This window comes from Orbicella faveolata, unplaced genomic scaffold, assembly GCF_042242905.1.
Source record: "Orbicella faveolata isolate gen_17 unplaced genomic scaffold, um_ofav_v1 contig_24, whole genome shotgun sequence".
Classification (NCBI taxonomy): Eukaryota; Metazoa; Cnidaria; class Anthozoa; order Scleractinia; family Merulinidae; genus Orbicella; species Orbicella faveolata.
Genome location: NW_028301552.1, coordinates 14604869 through 14630524, shown reverse-complemented (window position 1 = coordinate 14630524; position 25656 = coordinate 14604869). Strand labels below are relative to the sequence as shown.

The window sequence follows — 25656 nt, the reverse complement described above, 5'->3', positions numbered from 1 at the left end:
ACACAAAAAAGCCGTCATTACGGGTGATAAGATCTCTTTGTTGGCACAACATTGCGCACAAAACAGCCACGAATTTGATGTCGATGATGTACAGATAGTGGACCGCTGTTCGCAGTGGTCGCGAAGATTGTTTCTAGAAGCGTTTCATTCTCCGTGTGACCAGAATTCTTTTAATGAGCACATCCAGATTCTAGTCATGTAAACTATTTTAGCCAATCGCTAGGGGGAATCTCACTCATTTTTAAAGGCCTCAGTTACATCTTGATGCCGTTTTTAACGCATAACTTTTATGCTGAAGAAGGTTATAGTGTTTTTAACGGAAACGTCCAAATCAGCCCCTTTTGGTCAGTGACAACAAATATCATGCCTGACTACAATAAGAGTAGTTTTAAAATCACGACTAGTGTAAATCCTGAATTTCCCGAGGTTTCATGCGATTACTTATTTATTATATGTTAGATAAAATTACGAGCAAGCCTGCATTAATTTGCACCACAGTGGAAAATAAAAGTGCTCTCCACCAATCACAGTGTAGTAAACGTTCCCGTCATATAATAAACAAACAGGCTTACAAATAAATTCACCATGCCTGCCTAATAGAGCATCGTTTTACAAAAACTTAAGAAAATTGAGAGGAATGTAATGAGAACCAGGCTAAAAAATATTTTTTATTGGCAGTTTTAAAGGCGTTAACGGTGTCTTTCTTACGTACTTCGAGTGGAATCGCATTCCAAAGATTAACCCCACGAACTTGAAAAGCACGCCTCCTCAGTTTCCCTGTTATAACGTGGACACACCAGAAGATTATACATTCCATGTTCCCAAGTATGGTTTAGTTACCACAAAGTGTTTCTCTGTCGTACATAAATTGCATCGTTTGGTGAGGTTTGTGTAGACTTCATCTTGGTAACGATTCCTCACGTGATTGTGAAATCTTCCTGCTTATCCTTCAATTGCTACCGGTGTTGGCTGCGCTTTCTGTCATTCTATCGTTTGAATGACATCTGGCGGTTTCCCCATCAGGTTCTATTTACTGTTAGTTCTTGTAAAGTATGGATCTATGTAATCTAATTCTTTAAAAAGCAAATCGATTAATTTCACCGTCACCTCAAGAGACGACCCTGGGACGTAGCACTGACCCATAGTAGGCAGCCAGCCAGCCAGCCAGACAGCTTGGTGCTGTGAGCTAGTGTGAGGGGTAGTGGAGGGAAGGGGGAGAACAGGCAGTCTGTCTATTGTTTGCCTGTATTTTTTTCCTATCTGTCTGCTGCCTGTTTGTTTGTCTGTCTGTCTGTCTGGTTTTTCAAAGAAACGCGTTGGCGGTATACCGTCATCGGCGTCGCTCCTTTTAAGCGTGACAACTCAACCACACCACAATCTTTATCCAACCTCTCAGCAGCGATTTCAGACTTTTGTATATACATCAATACATCAAGCATTTCTAGGCAAGTTAATCACTTTTCCCTACGCATTGACTTTGGGCACTGCGTGTCAATGCTTGTCAATTTGCTATTAGCAAGGTATAGCAAGTGTTAGATCCCTACTTCTTATTTTAAGGTTCTTTTGATAGCCGTGAAACCTGTGGTCGTAAGGGAGTTGTAGAGGAGCCGTCAGTCAATATTTCTAAAGAGGACGGATGTGCAGTCGCAGATTACTGGGGTTCAACAGTTGCTGTGTTGTAAGAAGCTAGAATAACCTAAAGTTCGCGTTACCCTCATCGAGCGGAATGGGTCAGGAGGAAAAGAGATTGGCGTTATCCTCTTGATCGGCTATTTTCATGAGTTTCTGCGGACCATGCATATTCGACATCACCTGGAGTTTCCCAAAGACTACAAGCAATATTGACTACTTACTAACCAAGCGCGAGGGCCTTACTGGGGAACATTGGCCAGAGGTCGTGGCAATACGGACAGAGTGAAGCGATGTCCGTACAGAGGCGACCGAGTGCCAACATTCCCCAGCGAGGCTCGAGCAAGTAAGGTCAGTGAACAGCTTATTAGACGGCACTCGAAAAGAGAAAATACACGGCTAATGATCATTTCCATGAAAAAGGTCGAAATTTATTGGATGATTGGTGTTCATTACTTCATAGAGTTTCACTGGATAACAACAAACAAATAGACCCTTGCTGGTCCCTAAGATACACGTGTACAAAGTTACCGACCGATAGGCTACGCTGGAGTCGTCTGATCTGTTTTCAAAATTAAGCCTCACATTATATGCAAATTGAACGGAATCTTTCTTTTTAGAGTTCTAACAGGTTACAAGCCAACTGGCTGGCATCACGTATGCGTTGCTAAGGAAGTGATAACTCCATAAGTTACTGTCTGGGGTACATTAACCATAAGGCGAATCCGGCAACAGTTATGAAACCAACCAAGCCCGCCCTCGTGCTTGATCCACCAGCCATGTATACAATGTTTTGTAGCACTGCAAATATAATTGTAGCGGTCATAGCGCCTCCATCTACCACACATTGGACCAAAATAGCGATTGGGTTTGCAGCTTCTCCCGCAGCTGTGAACCCTATCCAGGCGCCTACGCAGGCTAGTCCAAATCGAGACGCAGCTACGGTTACAGTGCATCCAACTACAGCAGCTAACGCATACAAAATGTAGTCTTTGAAACACCATTCATTTTCTTCGCCATTTGTACTCTCGTCTGAAAAAAGAAACGTTGTAAAGATATTACACACTATTTTAAGGTCAAGTTATTTTAACTAAATTTTTTCACGTGACAGCCAGGTGATCTTACCAATGTGTCACTAAGAGTGATACATTGATAAGATCATTTGATAACTTTGGAGGCTCAAGCATTTGAGGAGAAAGAGTGATTTTGCTCTTTTACAGTAGCTATTGCTCATGAACTAAAATCAAACTTATTATAATCCATTTCTTGACCAACATTATGTGATAATGAATATGAAATAAGGGTCCAATTATTTGTAACGTACTTTTGAGCCGAAATTTGTCAGCCACTCGTCGTTGAACGCTGGGGACTGGGCACAAGATTGTCAGGATCTATTTTTAGACCATTTTCTAGGTAAAATCAATGCTTTTCTCAAACCACAAAATGAAAATCACGCTTTATCAAAACGTTCCGCTCGTCTTCGCAAAGCTCTGAGTGAAATCTACGATGCAATACCTTATATTTCACGCTCTGCCATGAAAGCTAAATTATTTCGCCGCAATTCAAACAAGCACTGGTGAATTTGAAAAGCATACTTTACAAAAAGTTTGGCAGCAGGAATAGACGTACTAAAAGGTCGACCATAAAAACCAAGGAAACTTATCGAGCAGGAAATTCTTTAAGTAAAAGAAAAGATGAATGCCTGAAGCTCAGAGGATCTCCGAAACTGTCTCAATAACTCGAAGCGTGATTCGCAATGGTGTTGTTAAAATCTCTCTTTCACTGCTACGATCCAGAGAAGGCATATAGTTCATATATTGCTGGACATTATATTCAGGGCACTGATCATGATCATCGATGTTTACGAAATTGTCGTGGACTATCTTCCATGAAATGTAATCTTCTAAATGTCCACGAAAATATCTTTACTGCAATGAGTTGAAAGCCATCGTGGAATATTACTTTTCAACAGATGTATGAGATTTGCTGACTCAAGATTATAGACTACGGACTACATTTAGGCATAAATAGCGCCCCAGTTACCCCGAATATGACTTAGGTAGCCTAAATAGCACACAGGTTAGCCTGTTTACGGTTAGTACTTGGTAATGGAAATTGAATGTACGATGTTAGCTAAAAACTCCACAGTCTGCGGCCTTCTGTCTACAGTCTGCAGTCTGCAAATGTCATACACCGCTTTTCAACCGCAGCTGTCCGGCACTAAAACACTTCAGTTAACAATTGAAATTTCGACAATAGAAAACACACCGGCAATTGACGTTACGTTACTTATTCCACTTACCATTTGCACAGGTCTGCGTGGCGAAAAGCAAAACAATACAAAAAGTAAATATGCAGTTCATCTTGTGGGTCTTCGCTTTGCTTGCTAATTGTTTCTCTCAGTGTACCGATTGCGAGGGACTACGTTTCTGTCATGTAATTGGAACGTGGCGAGCTTTGATTGGGTGTATTAGAACAATAGAGGAAACTGAAAGTCTGGATGAGGGTACCCCCTTTAACATTTTTGCTTCGTTTCAGCAGAAATGAAACTATATTGTTTTGGTTTTATCGTCGAAACATTTCATAGTGGTGATAATATTCAATGTAAACATGTTCAGAGTGGACAAAGAAACTGGCGGACACATGCCGTTCAAATGTGGCTAAAATGACCTTCACAAACACAAATAAAAAGACCTATATCTTATTAGATGTTTTGGTGTGTAGTATCGCTGTGTATTTTGACGAGCCCGTAGGACGAGTCAAACTACAAACAACGAGTAAAAAGATAAAGCGATACTACACACCAAAACATCTAATAAGAGATTTATTATCTAACTGCTGTAGTCAATATATTTATTAGCGGAAGAGGGAGAGTGTGACAGTTTTGCGTGCGCGCGCCGACCTGTCCAGCAAACAGGTTTGCTACTGTACAAACAACTGTGCAATATCGCTGTTGTACTGCTATTTGGACGGTATTCGCTACAGTTGGATAATAAAGTACAATTCAATACAAAAGGAAAGTTTTGACGACCGAGGTGATTCTTGGCTAGACTGGAAAGGCTCATGATAAAAGCAAAAGCTTACCTTTCCGTTTTGATTTGTGGTATAAACATGTTGTCAGAAAGTGCGTATTTAATTAATTAAGGTTCCTGTAGACCTGTAAGGGCCGATTTTACGGAAAAAAATTCTTGAAGAGTTTTAAGGAGTTGTCCACAAAAAGATAACTTTTTCAAACAAGTCAACGTCCGCAGAGTGCGATAAACCAATTAAAGTGTGTCAACCACCGAGCAGCGACAATTTTTGTGCCAATCGAATTTCGCTGTGTCTGAGTCTCTTAAGCCAACGATAGATACACAAGGCGATTTTACTAAGGTTTCCTTAAGGTTTCCGTAGTATATATATCAACATACATCACTACGATAAGACGAGAAAGCCTTCCAAAAACCTCCTGTTGCATTACAATAAAACAGTACATTTTCGATTAAGTGCTGCAAGGTTGGGGTATTAAAAATTGATCTTTTTTTATAAAGCGTTGCCAGGAGTTTCGTTTCTTGGTATAAACTTCTCATAGAACAGTTTTGATGTGACTTTCAACAGCTCACTTTCATTTAGACTAACATAGAAATTGCGTTCTACACTACCCTGGGTGTCCGAGGGTTTTTTGTTTTCGAGCAACTTCGCCATGAAAACAACTACAAAAAAAGACCCTCTGGCACCCAGGGTACTGAGTTCTAGACTAGTTGCGCACAGAAATGCCGATGACTCTCGCTGTTTAAAAACAAGCTTAATCTCCATTCATTTGATCGTTGTAGCATGCCAATCAATCCAAACTGCTGAAGGGGCTGTGAACACGGTGAAAGGCTTGAGAGATTTACATATTTTGTAAGGGAGGTAAAGGGTAAGAGAGTTTAATTCCCATAGAAGCCTTAATCCCAACCCACTCCCTCTCAAGTTATGTTTAGAACACTTCCAGGCTCGGAAATTTAAGGAGGATCAACAGGTTTGTTCATACGAACAAGTGGCTTTAGACATTTTCATCCTCTGCGAGAACATTCAAAAAGCGAGTGGTAACATCTTCCGCGGACGGACAGGGTACCATGTCTAAAAATAACTTGGAAGGGTTTACCGTGTAAAAAAAGGCATATGTGGAAAATAAACCGCTCTTGCCCTCTATCCCATCTTGCAGGTGTCAGATAATAAGCGAACTCCAACTTTTAAGCTTCCCTGAAGGTTTTTCGGTAAGCAATTTTCTATCCAAAGCAGTGTCCTTATTATTCTAAACAATTTGGTAAAAACATCTTAACTATCACGAGAGACCACACTTGGAAAGTTTGAATTCTTTAAATCCGATCATGCATCAAAGCCCTAGTTTACGATAATGGAACTATATACTGGAAGTATAAAAAAAACGACTTTTTCTTCAATATCCCAAAGAATTCATCTCAACGACTTATTAAATATAGCCTGCCTGTCTGTCTGTCTGTCTGTCTGTCTATTTGAATCTCTGTCTGGTTATTCACAGAAACACGTTAAAAGTGTATACCGACGTCACTCTTTTGAAGCTTGATGACGCAATTACTCCACGGTCTTTATCAAACCTCTCGGCAGCGAATTCTTAAAACTTGTTTATTCGTGCCATTTACATCAAAAGCAGATCTGCGCAATTTTGTATCATTGTTGGCTGCGTAATGATATGCATAGGCACTCTGTTTATGTATGCCAACTTGTGATTATTCCTATCGCAAGTGCTAGGTCTTTACTTCTTATGTTAAAGTTCTTTTAATAGCCGTGAAACTTGTCAAGGAGTCGTAGGTCAATATTTGGTAACTGGACGTATGTGCAGTTGCAGAATACTGCGTTACAATAATTCCTGTACTATTGGAAGCTATAATAATCTATAGCTCGTGTTACTTTTATCCAGCCTTATCCAGTGAACTGTGTCAGATCAGGAAAAAGAAATTGGCGCTATCCCCTCGATTAACGCTTTTCACTTTACAGTTTCTGCGGATCATGGATATTTGACATGACCTGCAGTTTCCCAACTTTACGGCAGGATAAAAGTATAGTCTAACTTTATTCGCAGACAAGGGCACTACTTTCATCTATAGAAAAACAAGTAAGCGGATTAGGGGTGGGGGGATGCATTGTTTTCATTCTCCGATCTGCAGAAATTTTGGACAACTCCATCGATCCATAGCCTACAAATGAACAAAGATTTCCGTGAAATTACAGGCAGATCAAATCCGTTCGCAATGACTGGGTATTCAACCTACAGATATTATTGCTTAAATCCCAATCTGCAAAGCGCTGAACCCCTTGGATGACTAGCGCAATGTCTGAGAAACTGATGTTACTACTACAGAGGGTTGTACTGAACTAGATTTGAGCAATGTCGAAAGTTTTCCTTTTTCAGAGTCGGCCAGGAGAACAGAGGCAACCATTGGACGGGTTGAAAACAGACGCAGTTTTCATAATCCGTAAACAGGCTTTAGTTGTCCATAAAATCCAAAATTCCACGATCAGCAAACCTACTTAAAAGAGTAACCGAAAAAAAAAAAAAAGAAAGAACAAAATCTAGTTAATTGTATAATTGGTGTTTAATCGTTTTCATGCCTGTCAACAGACAACAACAAAACAGAGATACCTTTCTTGTTCCCTAATATACAACCCATATGTATTGTACAGATTTACAGACCGACTAGCTACGTTATAGTGTGCAGATTTGCTATAAAACACAAAACTCACAATATTGCAATCAAGAATATATGATTAAATGGAACAAAAATGTTGTTAGAGTTCTAAGTTATATAACATAAGCGTTGAAAACGAAGTTAACTCTGGACCACTCACTTATTTACAACTTCTACCTTTAGAAAAAGGTGTATACGGGAGAAACGTTCTTCTGCATGGTACCTATACGCTTAGCTGATTTAACTTTAAATGAACGATAGGACACCGAATATCTCAACAAATTGCAGTGGAGACTGTATCTTCAAAACCAGAAATGGTTCTCAGTGTTACAACTAGTTTTTTCCTTCTCAGTTACTAAATGTAGATAGGGATACAACGTAATAAAGTGACAGTCTAAAGTGAAAGTCTATCCTTATGCCAGAAAACAGTCCATTCCGATAGGAATTATTGTTTGTCTGATGAACAATTTGGTCCATCGTTAAGACACGGAGCTAGCTTGTTCTGAATCCAAGTAGCCATTGCTGCACCACCTGCAAAAAGAGCACTTTTTGCACTGGCGCCTAAACCGGCAGCTCCTGCGCTCTGAAGCACGGCAAAAAGGCTTGTGGAGCCCACAGCACCTCCATATACTGTAGACTGGATGCCGGCAGCAATTGAGCCCGCGGCAACTCCTCCAGTGGTGAATCCTGCCGCGGTAAGGACGACAGGAGCAGCGGCAACCAATAGAGTACCTCCGACAATGGCAGCTGCGTGCTCCTTCCAGCACGATATGTCTCCCATATCAGTCCATATCATATAAGCATCTGATGCTGGGAAAGGTAACATCGCGGTTAGAAAATGATAAAAACAAGTCACCTTATTTGAACTGAGTTTCGGCGGTTAAATGTGGCGGATTCGTCCGACGTTCTACAAATAGTCTAATAAATGAATGGTTTGTTCTCTGGTACACCGAACAATCTTTGCAATGGATCTGCATGAAAAAATGTGCGTATAAATAAATTGAATATTGTAGTTCTTGGGATTGACACGAGTCGCCAGTTAACAAAAATATATTCTGAAAGTGAAGTATGATCATCGCAGTAAATTTTCCAATTTAAGCAACTGGAAAGAAGAAGCCTGAAAAAAATCAGAGCTTCAACGGGATTCGAACCCGTGACCTCCGCGATACCGGTGCGATGCTCTACCAACTGAGCTATGAAGCCACACATTGGAAGCGAGGTCAATTAATTGAGTTCATATCTTCCCGTGAGTGAAATGATGTGAAGTGTATATGAAATAATTCATATATGAAGATATGAACTCAATTAATTGACCTCGCTCCCAATGTGTGACTTCATAGCTCAGTTGGTAGAGCATCGCACCGGTATCGCGGAGGTCACGGGTTCGAATCCCGTTGAAGCTCTGAATTTTTTTTCAGCCTTCTTCTTTCCAGTTGCTTAAATTGGAAAATTTACTGCGATGATCATACTTCACTTTCATCTACTACCGCAGTTCATAGCGGAGCTCCGGCGGCCCGAAGGGCCGCCAAGCGGAGTCCCATACCCATATAGGGAAGATAAGGAAACCCATGAATTGATTTTCTCATGGTTATCATGGCTAGCGGTATTGCTCGTGGGCGCGTACGCACGACGGCGACGACGACGGAGTCGCGCAAGATGGCGCCATACTCCAGCGAACAGGTTGACAGAGACATGCACCCTCGGTTTGTAGCGAGAGAATGCCATTTTTCTTGGCGGGATTTTTAAAGAAAAACGATAGCGGAGGTTGATCTAATGTTTTTAAGACAGGGTTGCACTGAAGCAAAAAACAGAAAGTAAGAATTAACAGGCAAAGAAGTAGCGAAGAAGATCGCGAAAAAGACCGAGCGGGCCAGCGCTGGGGAAGGAGGCGAAACAGTACTGAACAATGCCGTGAATTATAGCTAGTCAAGGGCTAGAGAAAGGAGGTGAAATAATACCGAACAATGCCGTGAACCAAAGCTAACGAGGGCTATAGAAAGGAGGCGAAAGTACCCGACAAATTGATTCATAAGACTGCAGAACTCTCCATGGCCAAGTTCAAAATTCGCGCGAACGTGATGCTGTGCAGCCGTGCAAGAAAATTCAAAAGTCACATGATTTGGTCAGGTGATGAACAAGAGAAATCAAACGTACCCGAGTGTTTTAGAGAAATTACAAAACAGTAAACGTAGCGGAAAGAAGTAGTTGATTCGTTGATCTATCGAAAATATAACTTCATTTCAGTTTTCACAACTTTTGCTGCAAGTTTCTGCCTGGAAGATTTCGGAAGATTTACACTGGCCGAACTGAATTGCCAACTTGCGGTAAGTGACTTTTGTTGTTGCGTTTGCTATGAAAATTAACAAGTTGCCTCTGCGATATAAGCTTAGCTAAACTTATTTTCAATTGGAATCCATTAAAAGTCTTCCTTATTTGAAGCCATGCTGTAAGAGATTTTAAAAATTGCATCGTTTTAATTTCGCTCGTCTCTAAACAACAACACGTGGGTCGCTTTGGAGGTTGCTGTAAGTTGTAAACAAAGAAAGTTTTCTGTCGATTTTCGTCGTCAACTTAAGCTTATAACCTCACGTCTAAAAATAAGCTTAACCAAAACCGTACTTGTAAACACGGCCGGGCGAGTTTTGAAGTTTTCTCTTAGTTAGTTAGCACTGCCGCTTCGTAGACTGCTAAAATTTCTTCTTCTGTTGTTGAAAACCAAGATAGGTCTACAAACCATTTTAAGCCGAAGCGAACAGGATTTGCTAAATTTACTTTTGTTCCTATGTGAATATTTGCATATTGTGATTACAAAGTATGGAGATTTCCTTGTTTTGTTAGTTCAATTTATTCGGTTTGGCGAAATGCTTTTGTGAATTCCGAGGTTAATTTGGTTGAAGACTGGTAAAGCTACTGCCAATAAAATGACTGCAAAGCTAAAGCAAAAATACAGACTCTCAGTAATATTCAATCAAATTTAAGCGTGAATAATTTTTAAACTTTGACACTGCAAGCTTAAACGAATTTTCTTTATCCTCTCTTTTATTCGGTCACCTTTCATTGAGAAGGGATTTGCTGTTGATACTCGAGCTCAGATGTAGTGATATGCATCTTGTGTTTATAATGTAGATTTCCTCGTTTTATTTTGTTGTCTGTCCAATTAGTTCGGTTTGGTGAAATGCTTATATAGTCCAAAATGTCGAGTAGACGATTATGCATGGCAATCCTGTCTGCAAATAAAGCTCTGCTTTGATTTTGATCGGCTATTTCATTTTATTTGTGCCATTGCTTTTGGTTGGGGGTACATGGACCCTATTTTCTTAATAAGAGATTATTCCCCAATGCGGTATTTACATTTAATATGGAAATGTTCCTAAAAAGTGAGATGGTACTAATTAACTTGGTAAATTGAACAGTGTAATAGAAGTTCTTGCCCTAACCATTTCTCGATAATAAGAATAACTTTTGCATACATATATACACAATTTAGTTGGAGAGAGTGCTCTCCTATCTCCACTCTCTCTCTCTCTCTGCTCTCTTCTTCACACTAATTTTTTATTAACTAACTTATTAAATGAATGTCACTGACTGTTTTCTTGTTGTGCATGCAATGCATACTTTTTTGCTCGTCAAAGAAAGTTTCAGTTTCTTCCTGGCTGTACAGTTTCCTTTGTCCTGTCCTGTACCAATTCGTTTGTGATATAACTTTGTGAATTCTCTATTCTCCTTAAATTTTACATGTATCTCATCAGGTTGATAGAATGCACTCTCAGAGTGTTCCATCATTGTCTTCAGTCGCTACAATTTTCCGAAAAAAAGCGATAGTTTTCTTAATTTCCTTTTACTTCGTGTTAGGACTTTTTAGCATGCCTGTAATTGGCCCATGGGCATTACAGGAGAATAATTTTCAAGTAAAGAATTACATTCGTTTTAGTGTTGGGTATTTTAAATTGTTATGAATCAGGCATTTATTTTTATTTTTATTTTTTATATTTTTTATTTTAGTTGCATACAATGTTTTATGATTTTACCGAGGTATACCATGCAAATATAAATAATGCACTGGAATTGGCCAATCAGAGTGTGCATTATATCAGCTTTAAACACAAACCATATATAATAAATGACTTGTATGTAAATGATATTTTTATTACAGAGAACTGGACAGGGCAAGAACTTCTCCTTCTTTTGTGAATTTATATATTAATTCCTCTCAGTGCTGTCAAGATGTCTCAAGAACCTTCATTTCTGATAATCTATTATTTTCCACCATACCTACAGCACAGAAGCTCACCAAATCCTAACTGATAACTAACATGTGTGTATCTCTAGCCTTTGCTGTGTGCTACATGTATATTCTGTTATCCTGCCTTAACTGTTAGAAACAATTTTGACAGAGCTGTTTCAACAGTTTCACTTAAATTGATTTCCAGTAACAGCGCTACATGTAGCAGTGTTATTGAGTATGAACTTTATGGAGGAATTTAAATTTTTATTTTTTTTATGATTACAGACGAGAACAAAATATACATGTGTATACATAACCTGATGTTGGTGTTGGTTACAAACCATAGTTCATAATAGTCATCCTATTACAGGTAAGGGGGAAAAGTTCAGAAAGTTTAGAACATTTCTTCCCCCAGCACACCTTCTGTCTATAGGTGCAATAGTTCAGAGGTTATATATACAGGTATATACGAAGAGTAATATAAAGTTACTGCATAAACTTAGCATTAAAATCTGACATTTGAACACCTCCTTTGCTAAAATTAGTCACGATTTAATTGTTATCACTCCCTGTGAATTCATAGAGATTCCAGAGGCAAATTATCACCTAATGTGAAAGTCCTGTCTTCAAGTGAGGGAAAATGACACAAAAGAGTTACAATGAATGTAAAAAGAATAGATCGTTTTCACGTGACGTCATCACTTTCTAAAATCCAAAATTAAAGAACCACCAAAGTTTTTATCCTCATCAGGCATAAGAGGCGGTATATTTATATCTGTTTACAATTTTACAGCTCAATAACGTGCTTTGTTTGGAATCCAGAGCATTTTGAATTTCAGGGTTATGGAGGTGCGTAACATAAGGCTATGATCGAGTTCGTTGAAAAATATATACTTATCTCATGATTTTGAGCTTTTTTAGAAGTTCAAGCATTAGGAAAAGTGCTTATGTAATTGCTTGTTTGATCAGTACTGATAATCAGTCGCCTAGATAGCCAAAGAAAGTTCCAGATGTTTACTCTATTTTCCGGCCGCCATATTGGTGTACCACCGAGGTACACCAACATGGTGTTTTCATACTGGGCTCTGTAAATATCTGCGAAACATTTCGACGAATATCTGTAGTTTGGGGAAACGTACAGGCCTAAAACATAATTTCGTAGCTTTTTCCAAAGGATGGTTTTCGATTTATTTTTTTATTGCATGACAGTGAAAACGGTCTATTGTGAATGTTGATATGGTGTACATTATACATCATGTAAAGGTATTTGGTGAGTGCCAAAGGCATAACATTTCATGTATTGCTTTTTCAGGACAAATTATATAACAGTGACATTTTAAAAGGTGTGATCAGAAAAATAATGAGTACATTGTCCAGGCATCACCAGTTTATGGACGGCATATGTAGACAGTAAGAGGAACTGTAAGCATCACGTAAGTTAGTTTTATGCTTATGACTTCTTGTTCTTGGATTTTGTGTCATTTCATCACAAGAATAGATAATGAAAGATGCAATAGTTGTTGCAATATATTTTTGAAGGAAAACTTATAAGTCTGCCTATGCTGGATAACAGCCATGTGTAAACTCGTGTAAACTGAATGTGAAGCAAACACTCTGTTAAAGATGGGGGCAACCCTAAAACCAAGAAACTGGAATCCGGAATCTGGAACCAAAAACTGCAATCCAGAAACTGGAAACCGGAATCCACAAATCAAAGAAAATAAGTTCTTCAAATATGCAAAAATTGTTTTGCTTAGCCTTTCGATGGTAAAAAGTAAGCTGTCAAAATAAAAAGGACCTCAAACTTAACCTTTTTTGAAACAAAAATTCCCTGTCTGTTGAAATCGTGCAACCGTTATTTCTAGTGAGGGCTATGATTATGAGAATCTCAGTAAAGTGCGTCTTAATTTTATTCCAAGCACCTCGAGAGCGTCTAAAATAAGCTTGCTGGTAATTGCCATTTTGTTCAATAAGTGATCTTCAATTTACCGGAAGTATAAATTTATCCTTTATGTCTAGTAGATACTGAACAAGATAGAAAATGTCATAGAGAACAGGATATCCGTCAGTGGCAGCCCCTTGTACATTGACAGTCAGGCCCCCCACTTTCGAAGTCCAAAGGCTAACCCGTCTGGTCTAAATATGAAATTTGATTTTCCCAACAGATACAAGACCAATTCCAGATTAACACAATTTCCAGACTGATACTGTGACAAATCAGCATTTCATATTCCTGGCAGCCATCATATTAAAACAATTTGTAGAAATGTTGCACACTTACTTCCGTCTGCTTCTCACTTGCTAACAGATCAGACCACATGTTATTAAAAGATGCTAAAAGACTGCCAGAAACTCACTGCAATAGCCTACAATAGCTTGTTGTTAATGTGCTGCTCACCAGTCTTCTCAGAGCAATTTGATCTAGACAAGAACCGGGCTCTCACCAGGGCCAGCTTGAACAAAAGATGGGTAACTTAGCTTATGAGCAGGCTCTTGTGTTTGGGCTGGGGGCGTGAGTGGCAAAGCCACATGAAGGCTCTTGGTGACATGCCAATGGATAAAAACACTAGACACCTATTTAGCCTGCTCAGACACTAGAGACAGATACTAGAGCCTGCTCGCAGGCTATGAGTAACTCTCTCCACCCAAAAAATCAGTAACCCTGACTGGATAGTGATGTACCCAATGGATAGCTTTATGCAGCTTTTGAACAACCGGGCCAGATATATAGCTAAGGGTTGTTCAGAACTAGTCAATAATTTTTTAGCAATTACAGTCTGTGGCTGAAGTAAAGCCAAGAAAATAAATAACAACAAAATAATTTTTGCTCATATTTATTTATTAGACATATCTGAAGTGAATTATTTCAATCATCATTCATAATATCTGGATTCCAGATTCTGGTTTTTGGTTCCAGATTGCAGATTGCAGATTCTGGATTCCGGATTTCGGTTTCCAAATTCAGTGTTTTAGGGTTGCCCCAGATGATGTATGTGCATATGTTAATCTTGAATAATCTGAAATTTCAGAGTTTAAAAATATCATATCATATCTGTGATGGTTCTGAGGTGGAGGGCTGTTACATGTACATGTAAATGTCTCCTGCACGATTTTCCACTTGTTATGATTCAGGTGCAAATAGTTTCTGTATCTGTTGATGTGCAACAATCTACACCAATATTTCAACCTAATAATGTACAGTGTATATTAATTAACCAAATTATGCTGTTTTTAGTTGACCAGTGCTACTACATAGTAATGTGATGTTGAAGTGCACAAATTTACAAACATGCCCAGTGTCAACTTGTCAAATATACATGTATGAACTGGCCAGACAGTGTAGATTATAACATTCTCTGAAAGGTAAGATGTTTCTTAAACATTATTTTGTAATTAATGATTTCTCAGACATTGTTTTCTTCAAGAAAAGATTCATACCCCACATGGAGGTTTTTTCTCTATTAGAGCTCTTGATTCCTGATACTTTAATTTGGAATTTCTAAAGACTGGCCATGAATGGGTGTTGGGTGTGAATATCTTCTGGAACTGCACATTCATTCATTGAGTAAGCAAGAACATCAGTATTTATCCTGACAAATTCTGATTTTCTTCTGGAAGCTGAACTCATACAGTTGTACAGTTATATGTACAACCAAACAGCCTGGATGACCCTGTGATTGGGACTGTGCACATTGTTGTAAATTGCAATGTTCCAGTTTCTTGTTTGAAGCAAATTGCATTTGCTCTCGAAAGCAAGTCACGAAGTTCATAACAGTTATGTAAGTTTGCTTTGTATCTCAGGGCAGAGCCTGCCACTGTGAAAGTTGGAGTACCAACCCCTAGCATTTGATTCACTACTAACACTCAGTAAACAACTAACAATGAAGTACACTGTATATCAAAGAAAGGAATTACATGCCTGTTCCAGTCAGTCAATATATGAACAGTTTACAGATGGGCAGCCTGTATTAAAACATCAAAGATTTTCAAAGCAACCACGGCCTGGTGAGATATTTCTGAGGAAATATAAATGTAAGGTCCTTATGATTGCTTATAGGCATTGATGTTTATTGTAAAAAATATCTTACTGAGTGTATTTTTCTCGTGTACTAATTGTTGTAGAACACAGAGATCACTGTTATGACAGATATATTAATTTGTGAAAAGTTCTATAAACAAATGCATCTGGGAACAAATAATTAATTTATCATGGATGCAGCTTCTGAGAGATCCCCAATATTAATGGAACATACACTGTTCATACATGTAAAAGAGTTCAGTAATTCATTACTTATGATTATAATGCTTTGTTTGGTTTCTCTGTATTTACAGACAACTTGATGGGATCATAAATTCTGCACCAAGTTCATTGAATAAACTGACTTGGAGGTTCAGTTCTGCAACCCATCCTTTGTGTAGTAATATCATAGCTGCAACATTGTGACAGATACACTGCATTACATTATTAAGAAACACATATTAACTAATTATTTTTAAGTGCCTGTTAAATTAATCAGTTTTTCTTAGAGATAATTTACTCATGGTTTATTTAAATAATTGGCTTTTTGGCTTTAAAATGATATTTATTGAGCTTTTAAATCAATTTTTTGATAATCTGCATTGGACATGGCATAAATTGATATTTTGCCAACACGAAATGGAGAACCGGGTCTTAAGCAAAGTTGCAGGATTAGCATTTTTTTTAGAAAGAAAGGGTTGAGAAATTTGTGACATTCTACAGACAGCCTTGCCATTCGCAATGTCCGATAAGGTTAATTTGTTCCATTCTGTTGTAGAAATAGTGTGCTCTAATTTATAAATTGTTTCAATCTGTTGTTTAAATGATTGCCTTATAACCCCATGTCTGGCTTTGGTGCATGTAGGATATTGATGTATTTTTTATCCATTTTGCTGTAAATTATCTTAAGTGATGTGTCAATCAAAACATCTTGGATATGCTGGGCTCTTCTGACAAATGTACCTATGCCTGATAACCTTTGAGTGCATTTGGTTGTGTAGTGCAGACAAAATACATGTACATAATATAATTTCCTCTTAGCTTACTGATAATTCTTGGTATAATTTAATCATAGCAAAATTAATTAATGGACCCAATAACAGCTCTTGTAGTCCACAATGCCAGTCGAGAAAAAGAACAAATCACATTGAAATTGAATAATAAAATTATTATTAGAAGCCTATGCAAGTATTCATAACCAGCGAAAAAAAATATCGTAATTACCATTCATGCAAGGGTGTTTTGCTTATTGCAAACCCTTCCAGCAGGAGTAGACTCGATACAATAGTGAAGATGGCTAAATGTATCTTTGGGGACAAGTTAGAAAACAAAACTTTCCAACTTTTCACATATGTATACTGTTTTGGTATTTTTGTGAGATTACATTTGGTAGAGATTCAGGGACTGAGTATATTGTAACCACTGCATTTTAATCAGTCCCCACAACAACAAAAAATGTGTAAACTTCTTTTGTGTGGGAGTCCCCATGTTAACTAAGGAAGAATATAATGATTAATATCAATGCCTTGTCTTTCTGAATAAGGTAGGAAAGAACAAGAAATGCCACCAAAAAGCACAGAAGACAGTTCTGTTATGTGATCAAGATTTTTGGTGGCTTCCCAGAAATCCTTGAAATCATTGCTCTATATTTCATAATCACACCATCTTTCACCTCGATCTGCTGATGTAATACTAGTTCCGGCTGAAACTATTAAATCATTCGCAATTTACCTCATACATGTTGGATTATTTTCATTAGTAACAACATTCCGAAAAATAACTGAGAAGCTCCGCTTTTAGGCTGGCCTAAATCTATATATTATATGAATTATTTCATATATACTTCACATCATTTCACTCACGGGAAGATATGAACTCAATTAATTGACCTCGCTCCCAATGTGTGGCTTTAGAGCTCAGTTGGTAGAGTATCGCACCGGTATCGCGGAGGTCACGGGTTCGAATCCCGTTGAAGCTCTAATTTTTTTCAGGCTTCTTCTTTCCAGTTGCTTAAATTGGAAAATTTACTACGATGATCATACTTCACTTTCATCTACTACCGCAGTTCATATATGAATTATTTCATATATACTTCACAAAAATATATTCTCTTTAATTTAACGCAGACATTTCTTGACTTTAATAATAAGTAATGGCGTAAAGCTCAAGTAACTGATAGATAAACGGGCGAATAAGAGTGATTTTGTACTTTCAATGGTACATGTGGTGCAGATAGTACCCTTGAACTGAAATCAAGCTTATAATAAACGATCTCTCCACCAAAATGCTTTGAGATGGATAGCAAAAGAAGGGCCTAGTTATTTGTATTGAGCTTATGGGCCGACCTTGGATTGGATTTTTCGCCGCTCGTCACTGAATGCTGGTAGACTGGGCTGAAGATTGTGAGGGTCTATTTTTAGGTGATTTTCTAGGAAAAATCAATGCTCTGTTCGAACCGCGAAGTGAATTTCAAATCGCGCTTGCTTGAAAAATTCTGAACTCTTTTCTTTGAAGTGTGAAAGCCAATCGATCCAATCCTTGATATTCTACGCGCTGTTAGCAAAGCCATTACAAGCTTTACTTCCTCGCACTTCGAACGAAACACTGGTTAATTTGAAAAGCAATTATCACTCTGCAAAGCAGCTTAGCAGAAGGAATAAACGTCTTCAGTCAACCATTAAAACCAGGAAACTTATCTGGCAATGCTAAATAATAAAACTATTATTATACTTTTCTTGTAAACCGGTAAACAGTATTCTGTCAGTAAAGATAAACCTCAGAAATCAGATCGTGAGCTCAAACCGGAAGTGTTTAAATTGATGTACAACTGTGTTTTTACTGCTACGATCCAGAAAAGGCATACGCTACTTTTCATAGATTGCGAGATGATAATTTATAATCAGGTCATTGATGGAGTCCATCGAGGTTTTCAAAATTGTCTACGGCTTCCTTCTATAAAAGATAAATTTCTTGTAGTCTGGTGAAAACACATATATTTGAACGACGTTCGTTTTGCACTGCACAAGCTAGCCGGTTGCTTAAGCGGTATATTTCCTTCGCCGTTGTGTTCCTCTCCAAAAGTAAACACGATTAATTTGTGTCTGCCGTTCGCAGCAATCCCTTTAGAGGGTTCAAAGCCGTAAGAGATCCCTATGACACTCTCACCCTAAACCACAGCTGTTACAGTTGAAATTTCAACAGTAAACACCCCTGCCATTGACGTTTACTTCACTTATTCCACTTACCTCTCTGCTTACCTTTTGCACGAGCTGGCCTCGAAGCACTTAGAATCAAAACAGTGCAGAAAGTTAAGCTCCAATTCATCGTAAAATCCTAGTGCCTCGATCCAAAACGTCCCTAGCTTTACGGATTATTTCTCTCAGTGCAACGATCAATAGAGAGTACGAATGTGAACGTGGAGCGCTTTGATTGGATGTGATAAGTAGAACAATACACCATACTGAAAGCCGGAATGGGGTTTACCCCTTTAAATGTTGTTTTGCTTTGGCTTCGCGGAAGAACTATTTATAGTGCTGATGCTACTGTTATTCGATGTAAACATGCTCAAAGCGAACATACAAACTGGTGATCATAAACTGTTCCCGGGTATGGATAAATCGAACGACACGAACACAAAAAGAAAATACAATCATAAATTGGAAGTTTTGATGACAGAAGTGATATTCTAGGCTATATTGGAAAGACGTCTCGACCAAATGCAAACCATTCCTTTCCGAGTTATACTGTAGTCATGACATGTAACCATGGCAATCACAATTTAGTGACAGTTGAGGCTGAAAATTTAACTGAGCAGAGAGATCGCCGAATGTGTAACTGATAACTGAGTTTGCCAGCAACCCCATCCAGACTAACTTAAACTGGCAAAAGTAAATCAAACCAGCTGAAATAACGCAACAGCATTATGTGGCAACATCCGTTCGAGTAATGAAAGGCCCTATACACCAAGTAAAAAAAAAAAAGAAAACAAAAAGAAAACACAAACCTCACTGCTTAAAATAACATTTCACCTGTCCAATATGCAATGTGATGTGAAACCAAAAAGGAAGGAATATACTGTATGTGAGTCGGCATCAGAGCTTTTTAGCTAGTGTAACATTTGAGGCTGGCGCTAGTGGGCTAGTGCCACACTGCGTCACAATCATGCAGGAGACGAGGATTAAGCTTGAATTGACCGAAAATTCCCGAAACATTTGTGAGCAGGGTTTGCTGTCACAAGATCAAGACAAGTTGTTTTTAAGTACAGCGATACAAAAGAACTCGGTTTCCCCTTACATCGTCAAGCGGCTCTGCCATGATTTTGAGGCAACTTGTTCCCCACCCATCCTAAATGGTGTTAGTCTCCATACCCCAATAACGACTAGACTGATGTCGAGTTAACGCACACACCCCTCCCCCCTTGGAATCTTCAGCGAGTCAATTGCCCTCGGTAAGTACATTAGTTTCATTCCTAAGTTATATTTTCATAACGGACGTTATGAGAAGATATCCTGTTCTAATGTACATAAGGAATTACTCGGGGAATGAATATTCAGTGGACGTTCCGGTTGGTTGACGAGAATCGATAGGCAAGTGTTGAGTATGTTTATTTAAATTCACGTAACATATTACCTTTCTTTCAAACTCTACTGTGTAGCCACTTGTTTCTTAAAAATTTCACTGGGTCAGCGAGTTTGACAGTAGAATTAAAAAGTAGCTGCATACCGTTTCTTAACTCTAAATCGCGTGTGAAATGAGAAACCCAGCCAAGATTCTTTGTTGACGTACTGTCAAATACAACTGAGCGTGACAGAAGGTGTTGTTTGAAGTTTTCTTTTTCATTTTACACTTGAATAGTAGTTTAATTTTTAGGTTTATAAATTAGTTTCTTGAGTGTTCACAGAAGATTAAATTAAATTAGTTTCTTGACACGGGTGGAATAGGAATCAGACATTGTAATGTAATAGAGGGAAGTTATATTGTCTTCTGAGAGACCGGACCGCTTGATTTCTGACGAAATCCAGTAGCAAAATTATAAAACCCCAGCTTCTTACGCCCATTTTTACCATTTTTGAGGCAAACCTTTTTGGACAATGTTACTTGCACTGAAATATCTTTTTACAGGGTTAAATATGCGATGGAAGCTGAATTACTTCAAAGGAAACAGACTTAACCAAGTAAGCGTGCTTCTTCGCATGCACTGCTCTGGGTTGTTTACACGAGTCCGTGACAATGACGTCACGTTTTGCAGGGAGTATACTCAGTATAGCGTGACGTTATCAAATTTATTCACTCCTATCCACCGAGCGAGTCGAAATAATAACTCATTGGATCGTCCCAGTAGCAGCCTTTGTAACCGGTACCGTGCTTTTTCTATGGTAAGTAAGACTAGGTGTTCAGGAAATTCGAGGTGTTAGTTACAGACAGTTAATTAAACCGAGTCTGTGTCCAAAGTCTTTCCCGAAGACGTCTTCGTTCCGATCGACTGCTCGTGCGTCGACATTGTGCAATTTCGGCTTTCGCTTGTTTTCTGTTGCTGGTCGTCTTTAAAGTAAAGGTTCCTAATATTATTTGACGCCATAGTACAATAACTGAATTGAGAACTGCAATATTTTACATGCAAATAATGAATTATTGTGAGCATTTATATGCGTTAATTTCCTCCAGACAAATGACTAGCTATTAGCACTAGAGTTAGCAGCTATTCGTCTCAGGGCAGAAAAATTCCCTTATGTCGTTGTCCGACTCTCGAACCATTTGTCCGAATTTGGTATCCAGTTAAGTCAGTCCTCGCTTATCCCATCTCCAGTATCACTGAATTTGACCGTCTTCACACTTAGAAGACGGGTACACTTCTAATTATGCATCATAATGAGCTTGCGTGCGTTCGTCGATCCGAAAAAGACTGCACACGTGTGGTTTGGAATTAACGAGTGATGTATCGTTACACTGATCGGCGTAAGATGTTTACTTAATTAAATGTTTTTCAGACAAACCAGATCTAAATAGCTAAGTTTATTCACATAGGTTGGTACAATATACTGAACTTTTTTCCATTTAAAGTTTCAAATCAAAGGAGTGGATCGATTAAAGCAATTTCACATGTAAAGTATTCCCTAATTACACGGCACTTAAAGATATGAGAGCCTCAATTATTGCAATAATGCTGTAAAACATAACACAGACTGTGTACTATTAATCTTCAGGTCAAACACTACGCCTTATTCCCATCAAAACAGGAAAAAGAAAACAAAACACCCCAGGGGTATATTGCTGCCTAATAATCAGGTTTTCTTGGGTGTAGATGGGGTTACTGGAATCAAGTTAAATATTCGGCGATAATTCAGCAATCCGTTAAAATTTCAGCCCTTTCCTCAGCTATAAGTAAATTTTGGAAGATCTCTGATCTCAGGTACAAGTTAAAAATATGCCATTTGTCAGCTATCAGTCAAGATGTTGACAAATTCTCAGCTCAGAATTTTCAGAATTCACAATAGATAAACTTTTCTTTTACCAGGAAATGAGTTCAGACACCATTAAGCTGTTGATTTGTGGAAGTGGTAATGGAGCGCATGCATTTGCCGGTATTGCCTCATCTTTGAAAGGAACTGAAGTTCGAGTGCTTAGTTTGTATCAAGATGAAGCAGAGCGTTGGAGTGCTGCAATGCAGAAGACAGACCTGGAAGTTATCCTGCATCGGAAGGGAAAGGAGCCAACTTCCATTTTGTCCAAACCTACACTGGTAACAAAAAACCCAGAGGAGGCCATGCGAGATGTTGATATTGTGGTCTTTGTCCTGCCAGCATTTGCCCATCAAGTTTTCCTTGATACCTTAAAGCCTTACATAAAACCTGGCACAATATTAGTCGGCCTACCAGGGGAACCAGGCCTTGACTTCCAGATTCGTCACGTGCTAGGCGAAACAGCGGAGCAATGCACGATCATGAATTTTGAGTCGCTACCATGGGCATGCCGCACCACTGAGTTTGGTGTTAAATGCGAGGTTCTTGGCACCAAGGAAACCCTGCAAGGAGCCATGAAGGTAAAATAAGAAACTGAGGCAACATTCTACAGGACCTGTTCACAAGGTTTAGGAATATTACATCATTTTAGAAACAACCTTTGAATAGTAAACATAATATATAATGGATGAAATAAAGCAATTCAGGTATGTTAAACGGATCACTTGCGGTGGCCTGATGTTCAGGGGAGATCCGTTTGTTGTTTCTCAAGGCACGTCTGTTCTACCTATAGTGGCATTCTCCATGGATAACTAGTCATAGGAATTTTCACTTTGGCGGTGCCACAATTACTGTGGTCAGTTCAGGGGGGTAACCTGTGCGATCTACTACCTAGGGGAGTTTTACAACTTTCTGTTTCACGTGTGAAACTGGTCAGTAGACTTACCTTATTGCTTTGACTTGGCATGTACTCTTGTTCTGAGTTAAGAATCTATAATTACGGTTGTTTTGTATGAGTTGATACAGTGGCTTGCTGTACTGTACCAGGTTGTTTAGTTGCGCAGTGTCACATAATTTTGCCTGGGGCCGTCCGCCTGAAAAACTGCCTGAAGAGCAACTTTTTCTTGCAGAAAGGAGATGTGCCATCTAAGAAAGATCCAGTCTCTACACTGCAATATCTCCTTGGACCCCTCCCTAAACTGATCGTCTCTGGTCACCTACTAGGCGTTCAGTTGATGAGCGTTAACGCCTACCTGCACACGTCAATAGTGTACGGTCAGTGGGAGGGGTGGGACGGTAACCCGGTTGATGAGCCTCCTCTGTTCTATCATGGTGTGAGTGAGTCAACTGCCAAACTTACGTCCACTGTTTCAGATGAGGTACTAGACATTGCCAAGGCTATTGACAAGAAGTCCGGAGCTGACATGTCTGGTGTAAGTTGAACATGAAGTAGCAAATGAACTGAGTGGCTTCCTGTTTAGCTGTGTTAGTGAGATCAGGAATGATGTTAAGTTTTTAGCTTAGAGGGTAGATAAAGTCCCTCGGATTGGTCAGTACCTATTTGCCAAGCTTGAAGCGATCAGCTAGCTACAGTTGTACTTGCAGCCTGCAGGGTTTTGTCTTTAAAAAGGAGAAGCCGCCAGCCTCCATAGGAAAAAACAGCGCCTTGCATTGTATTTTGTTATATGCCTAAGTTGTTCGATCAAGGCAGAAGAATCCTTGTGCTTCAGTGTTTTGCTTGGGCAGTCTTCGTGACTTCTATTTTAATGCCTTTGGAAACTGATCATTTAGTTTCAATTTGTATGTAGAATCATATAGACCTTGAGTAATACTGAAAGAAGCCTTGTTGTTATAGGTTGTCCACTTGTATCAGTGGTACATGCGCTGCTATCCTGAAGATATCACCGACAAGACCAACTTTTACACTGCAATACGGAGCAACGCTGCCTACGAAGGGCTAAAACATCCGGTCAAGGCAACCGAAGACGGCAAGTTCATGCCGAATTTCGCGTACCGTTACACGACGGAGGATATCCCTTATGGTTTGGCTGTCATCAAGGGTATTGCAGAGATTGTTAAAGTTGAAACGCCGAATATTGACAAGGTGCTTATATGGTGTCAGGAGAAAATGGGCAAAGAATATCTCGTGAACTCAAAGTTTCAAGGCAAAGATATCGCTTCATCCAGAGCACCACAGAGATATGGATTCACTACTCTGGAATCCATCTTGTAAAACCTTCCGATACGTCAGTATATGAAAAAAAGGAAAACATTTCATAACTACGTAATATATATAGACAGTAACTGTTCTTTTTTACTGCGAAAGTTTTTCCCATAACGGAAAAATTAGGACGTCTCATAAACTGGCAGTTTTTAATTATGGTAAACTCTTTAGCTATAGTTCTTCAAAATCAGCAATACATTCCGACGATTAATGGGGCTGGTCAGCGATTAAATAGACTAAATTACCAATGGCTGCCCACTAGGTTGTGTCAGGGAGTACTTTATCCATAAGCTGAAAGGTTGCACGGTAGATGTATGTAAACTACTCGATCACGGAAGGTCATAATAGTTGCCTTGGCGCTTGCGTTTGTCAGCCATTTAGGACCAGCCTTGGGGTGCCGTATCGTCCCCAGCAGTCAGCTATAACGAAGAAAACTGAGACGTGCGGGATGCAGCACTGAATGGGGTAAAGAAGTCTCCCGTCCTAATTTCCTTCCCACGTTAATCATGAAACGTTATTCTAACAGTATTTTCTAGCAAAAAGTGTCTGGGGACGAGTCCGTGACTCCACGCTAGAAAAAGTTCAGTTGCAAGAATCTGTGTAACATATAGTTTAGAGTTCGCTTATGTGTTTTGGCAGAAATGTTTTATTGGCTCACTGTGTTCCTCATACCTTTCTTCTTTAACACCTAAGTTGGTATATAACTGAACTGAACGACTTTAATCCGCATTTAATAATGGCGACAAGATGACGCCTAAACGTCAGGTTATAACGTTCAGTTTTTCCTTTTAAAATTTTTAATTTAGGACTGTGACTTAAATTAGAAATAAAGAACCACAACATTGTGCCCATATAGTCACTAAAATTCATGAATATTCTCTTGCCGTTTTAACTGCGGCAACATAATCATGGAAAACGTGGAAGTCTGTGAATCATGAAATTCTACTGTAGGTAGATTGCCAGCGTCCGTAACGCGAGAATACGTGTAAGTTGTGTGTCACTCGTTTGTCTTAAACGAGCTAAACTTAGAGAAAGCGCAGGAGCTTCTTGTCGGGATGAATAAAACTGTTAAGCGGACGGCGACCCGAATCCAGAAATCAAAGAAAACAAGTTATTGAAATACGCAAAAATTACTTTGCATAGCTTTAGCCAGTAAAAATTAAGAGGTCAAGTAAAAAGGACCTCAAACTTAACCTTTTTTGAAACAAGGATTCCCCGTCTGTCGAAATTCGTGCAACCGTTATGTTATTTCTAGCGAGGGCTATTATTATGACAATCTAAATAGCGTGCGTCGTAATTTGATTCTAAGCACCCTGAGAGCGTCAAAAGTAAGCTTGTTGGTAATTGCCATTTTGTTTAATAAGTGATCTGCAATTTACCGAAGGTATAAATTTGGCCTTCATGTCTAGCAG

General features: G+C 38.9%; 3 protein-coding genes and 1 long non-coding RNA gene across 7 annotated transcripts; 2 read left to right on the top strand and 2 right to left on the bottom strand.

Annotated features, from left to right (window-relative positions):
- Nucleotides 1-2038: 2038 nt before the first annotated feature.
- Nucleotides 2039-4137, bottom strand: LOC110058539 (uncharacterized). The gene is made up of 2 exons (XM_020765187.2): nucleotides 3932-4137; nucleotides 2039-2661 (listed from the first exon to the last, which is right to left on the bottom strand). The coding sequence occupies exons 1-2, from the start codon at nucleotides 3990-3992 to the stop codon at nucleotides 2321-2323; spliced, it is 402 nt and encodes a 133-aa protein (XP_020620846.1). The 5' UTR covers nucleotides 3993-4137; the 3' UTR covers nucleotides 2039-2320.
- Nucleotides 4138-7207: 3070 nt separating this feature from the next.
- On the bottom strand, nucleotides 7208-19560 carry LOC110058538 (interferon alpha-inducible protein 27-like protein 1). 2 transcript variants are annotated; one of them, XM_089291804.1, is made up of 2 exons: nucleotides 18820-19560; nucleotides 7208-8129 (listed from the first exon to the last, which is right to left on the bottom strand). In XM_089291804.1, exons 1-2 carry the CDS (start codon nucleotides 18884-18886, stop codon nucleotides 7765-7767), a joined length of 432 nt encoding a protein of 143 aa, XP_089147930.1. In that variant the 5' UTR covers nucleotides 18887-19560; the 3' UTR covers nucleotides 7208-7764. The 2 variants fall into 2 exon arrangements, with proteins under 2 accessions (XP_089147930.1, XP_089147929.1); XM_089291803.1 differs by having other exon boundaries at nucleotides 18808-19559.
- Nucleotides 12773-17297, top strand: LOC149110527 (uncharacterized). 2 transcript variants are annotated; one of them, XR_016207911.1, is made up of 3 exons: nucleotides 12773-12977; nucleotides 14780-15549; nucleotides 15877-17297. It is a non-coding gene; the product is annotated as an uncharacterized LOC149110527 (long non-coding RNA). The 2 variants fall into 2 exon arrangements; XR_016207910.1 differs by having other exon boundaries at nucleotides 14780-17297.
- A 1123-nt stretch (nucleotides 19561-20683) lies between the features above and the next one.
- LOC110058528 (tauropine dehydrogenase-like) lies at nucleotides 20684-25095 on the top strand. 2 transcript variants are annotated; one of them, XM_089291800.1, is made up of 4 exons: nucleotides 20684-20736; nucleotides 22077-22601; nucleotides 23151-23453; nucleotides 23876-25095. In XM_089291800.1, the coding sequence occupies exons 1-4, from the start codon at nucleotides 20692-20694 to the stop codon at nucleotides 24251-24253; spliced, it is 1251 nt and encodes a 416-aa protein (XP_089147926.1). In that variant the 5' UTR covers nucleotides 20684-20691; the 3' UTR covers nucleotides 24254-25095. The 2 variants fall into 2 exon arrangements, with proteins under 2 accessions (XP_089147926.1, XP_020620834.2); XM_020765175.2 differs by having other exon boundaries at nucleotides 20684-20937.
- Nucleotides 25096-25656: the final 561 nt, after the last annotated feature.

What these genes read in the sequence shown, in the direction of transcription:
- LOC110058539 (XM_020765187.2), bottom strand. Translation starts at nt 3,992, where the DNA reads ATGAACTGCATATTTACTTTTTGTATTGTTTTGCTTTTCGCCACGCAG. An exon ending in CACGCAGACCTGTGCAAATG is followed by an intron (nt 2,662 to 3,931) that starts GTAAGTGGAATA and finishes TTCTTTTTTCAG; the next exon opens with ACGAGAGTACAAATGGCGAA.
- LOC110058538 (XM_089291803.1), bottom strand. Translation starts at nt 18,886, where the DNA reads ATGAATTGGAGCTTAACTTTCTGCACTGTTTTGATTCTAAGTGCTTCG. An exon ending in TGCAAAAGGTAAGCAGAGAG is followed by an intron (nt 8,130 to 18,807) that starts GTAAGTGGAATA and finishes TACCTTTCCCAG; the next exon opens with CATCAGATGCTTATATGATA.
- LOC110058528 (XM_020765175.2), top strand. Translation starts at nt 20,692, where the DNA reads ATGCGATGGAAGCTGAATTACTTCAAAGGAAACAGACTTAACCAAGTA. An exon ending in CCCTGCAAGGAGCCATGAAG is followed by an intron (nt 22,602 to 23,150) that starts GTAAAATAAGAA and finishes TTTTTCTTGCAG; the next exon opens with AAAGGAGATGTGCCATCTAA. An exon ending in CCGGAGCTGACATGTCTGGT is followed by an intron (nt 23,454 to 23,875) that starts GTAAGTTGAACA and finishes TTGTTGTTATAG; the next exon opens with GTTGTCCACTTGTATCAGTG.